This window comes from Sturnus vulgaris, unplaced genomic scaffold (genome assembly GCF_052056855.1).
Source record: "Sturnus vulgaris isolate bStuVul1 unplaced genomic scaffold, bStuVul1.hap1 Scaffold_84, whole genome shotgun sequence".
Lineage (NCBI taxonomy): Eukaryota > Metazoa > Chordata > Aves > Passeriformes > Sturnidae > Sturnus > Sturnus vulgaris.
The window spans coordinates 627,802-630,277 of record NW_028276728.1 but is presented as its reverse complement, the minus strand read 5'-3'; the positions used below and the strand labels follow the sequence as shown (position 1 = coordinate 630,277).

The window sequence follows — 2,476 nt, the reverse complement described above, 5'->3', positions numbered from 1 at the left end:
AGTTTCTCTGAGACGGAGGAGGAGGAGGAGGAGGAGGAGGAGGAGGAGGAGGAGGAGGAGGAAGATGAGGATGTGCTGCAGAGCGGGACTGCCCTGGGCACTGTCAGAGGGACAGGGCAGGACGGCTCCTGCTGCCAGGGACGGCTGCAGGGGCTGAAGCTGGGGCTGCAGCCAGGGCTGCCCAGGGCTGTCCTGCAGAGCAGCTCCTGCAGCCCTCAGGGCTCTTGGCCAGCCCAGGCCATGTGCCACCAGCCAGGGGCACCTCTCAGCCTGCCTGGCAGCTCCCCATGGACTGTGGGGAGAAGTTGGAGGTGCAAGGAGCCACCCCCATCAGGGCAGATTCCTCCTGCTGTGGAGATGGTGCTGCATGGCCAGGGCTGCTCTCAGCTTTCTCCTCAAGGCAAGGCAAAGGGGCTGTCAGGTGTGTCTGTGTCACTGACACTCCTGCACTGTCCCACTGGCCATCAGCACATCTGCCTCCCATCTCCCTCACAAAGTGCCTCCTCACCCTCCTGTGCCTACAGACAGCAGCAGCAGCACCTTGGCTTGCAGCATCTCAGTTTGTGTGAGCTGCCTTTAAGGCCCTGCTGGCAGGGAGATGGCCCTGGGCAGTGCCCTGTGCTGGGAGGGGTGTGCAGGGCAGAGCTGAGCCCCCAGGGCTGGGCTGGGATCTGGGAGCATTGGCAGAGACAAGGCTTGGATAGAGAGAAAGAGCTCCCCGTAAGCACAACTGCAGGCAGCAGAGAGCCAGAGCAACCCTTGGTATCCCTTCCTGTCCAGCTGCACAAGAAAAGAGAGAAGGGTTTGGAGAAAACGATTTTTAAGCATGAGTCATCAAAAAGTCCACTTTATTTTCAAATATGTTTTAACTAAGGTCACCCTGAAATAGTGGGAGGTGTAATGAGCAAACGGCACCTGTGTGTCACCAGCAGGTCTGAACGCAGTGGGGCACAGGGAGCCCTGTTTTCTCTCTGGGCTTCCCAGTATTCAGGCTGAGAGCAATGCTGAAGATGAGGCAGTAACTCAGCAGCAAAAAGCTTAACTAAAAAAAAAAAAAAAAAGTAAAATAAAAGTGAAATTTCCCCAAAGAAAATTTTCAGTGAATATGTAAGAAAATAGCATAGAAGTAACCCACAGAAACCTGTCCCAGGTTGTCAATGTTTTCTTTTAACAGTCCACCATGCCCAGAGTGCAGAAATGTCCAACAGCAGCTCCATCAGCCACTTCCTCCTGCTGCCATTGGCAGACACGCGGCAGCTGCAGCTCCTGCACTTCTGCCTCTTCCTGGCCATCTCCCTGGCTGCCCTCCTGGCCAACGGCCTCATCATCAGCGCCGTAGCCTGCGGCCACCACCTGCACACCCCCATGTTCTTCTTCCTGCTCAACCTGGCCCTCACTGACCTGGGCTCCATCTGCACCACTGTCCCCAAAGCCATGCACAATTCCCTCTGGAACACCAGGCACATCTCCTATCCAGGATGTGTCGCTGAGCTCTTTTTTTATCTGTTCTTCATCTCAGCAGAGTATTATGTCCTGACCATCATGAGCTACGACCGCTACGTGTCCATCTGCAAACCCCTGCACTACGGGACCCTCCTGGGCAGCAGAGCTTGTGCCCACATGGCAGCAGCTGCCTGGGCCAGTGGCTTTCTCACTGCTCTGCTGCACACGGCCAATACATTTTCCCTGCCCCTGTGCCATGGCAATGCCCTGGGCCAGTTCTTCTGTGAAATCCCCCAGATCCTCAAACTCTCCTGCTCCAAATCCTACCTCAGGAAATTCGGGGCTTCTGCTTTCACCACCTCCTTAGCATTTGGCTGTTTTGTGTTCATGGTTTTCTCCTATGTGCAGATCTTTAGGGTCGTTTTTAGGATCCCCTCTGAGCAGGGACGGCACAAAGCCTTTTCCACCTGCCTCCCTCACCTGGCTGTGCTCTCCCTGTTCCTCAGCACTGCAGTGTTTGCTCACCTGAAGCCCCCTTCCATCTCCTCCCCATTCCTGGATCTGGCAGTGTCAGTTCTGTACTCAGTGGTGCCTCCAGCCCTGAATCCCCTCATCTACAGCCTGCGGAACCAGGAGCTCAAGGATGGCCTGAGAAATTTTATCAATCTTCATTTTCAGAAGCAATAAATGCTCTCATTTCTTCTGCAGAGGCCTTAGAATGTAACTCTTCACAATCTCTTTTTAATTTTTTTCTTATTTGTCCATTTTTTATTTAGTAATTTTTTCTACTGTTCTTGTGTTTCATACAAAATACTGTAACATTGCTCATTGTATTTCTATATTATAATCTACATTTCTTTTGGAACACAAAGACTTGCATGAGGTCTCGTCCCTCTGTATTTAAATAAAAGCAAGTGCCTGCCCTGTCCTGTGTGTTCACGATTCTTCCTCAGCCCTTCTCTTTCTCTGCAGGGCAGTGCCTGTGAGCAGAGGTGGAGGGAAGAGACTCCCAGCACAGCAGCACAGCCAGGGA

At 53.0% G+C, this 2,476-nt stretch overlaps 1 protein-coding gene across 1 annotated transcript; it reads left to right on the top strand.

Moving 5' to 3' along the window:
* Positions 1 to 1,197: 1,197 nt before the first annotated feature.
* On the top strand, positions 1,198 to 2,199 carry LOC148217414 (olfactory receptor 14J1-like). Its single transcript, XM_088158651.1, has one exon. It carries the CDS (start codon positions 1,198 to 1,200, stop codon positions 2,128 to 2,130), a length of 933 nt encoding a protein of 310 aa, XP_088014777.1. The 3' UTR covers positions 2,131 to 2,199.
* Positions 2,200 to 2,476: the final 277 nt, after the last annotated feature.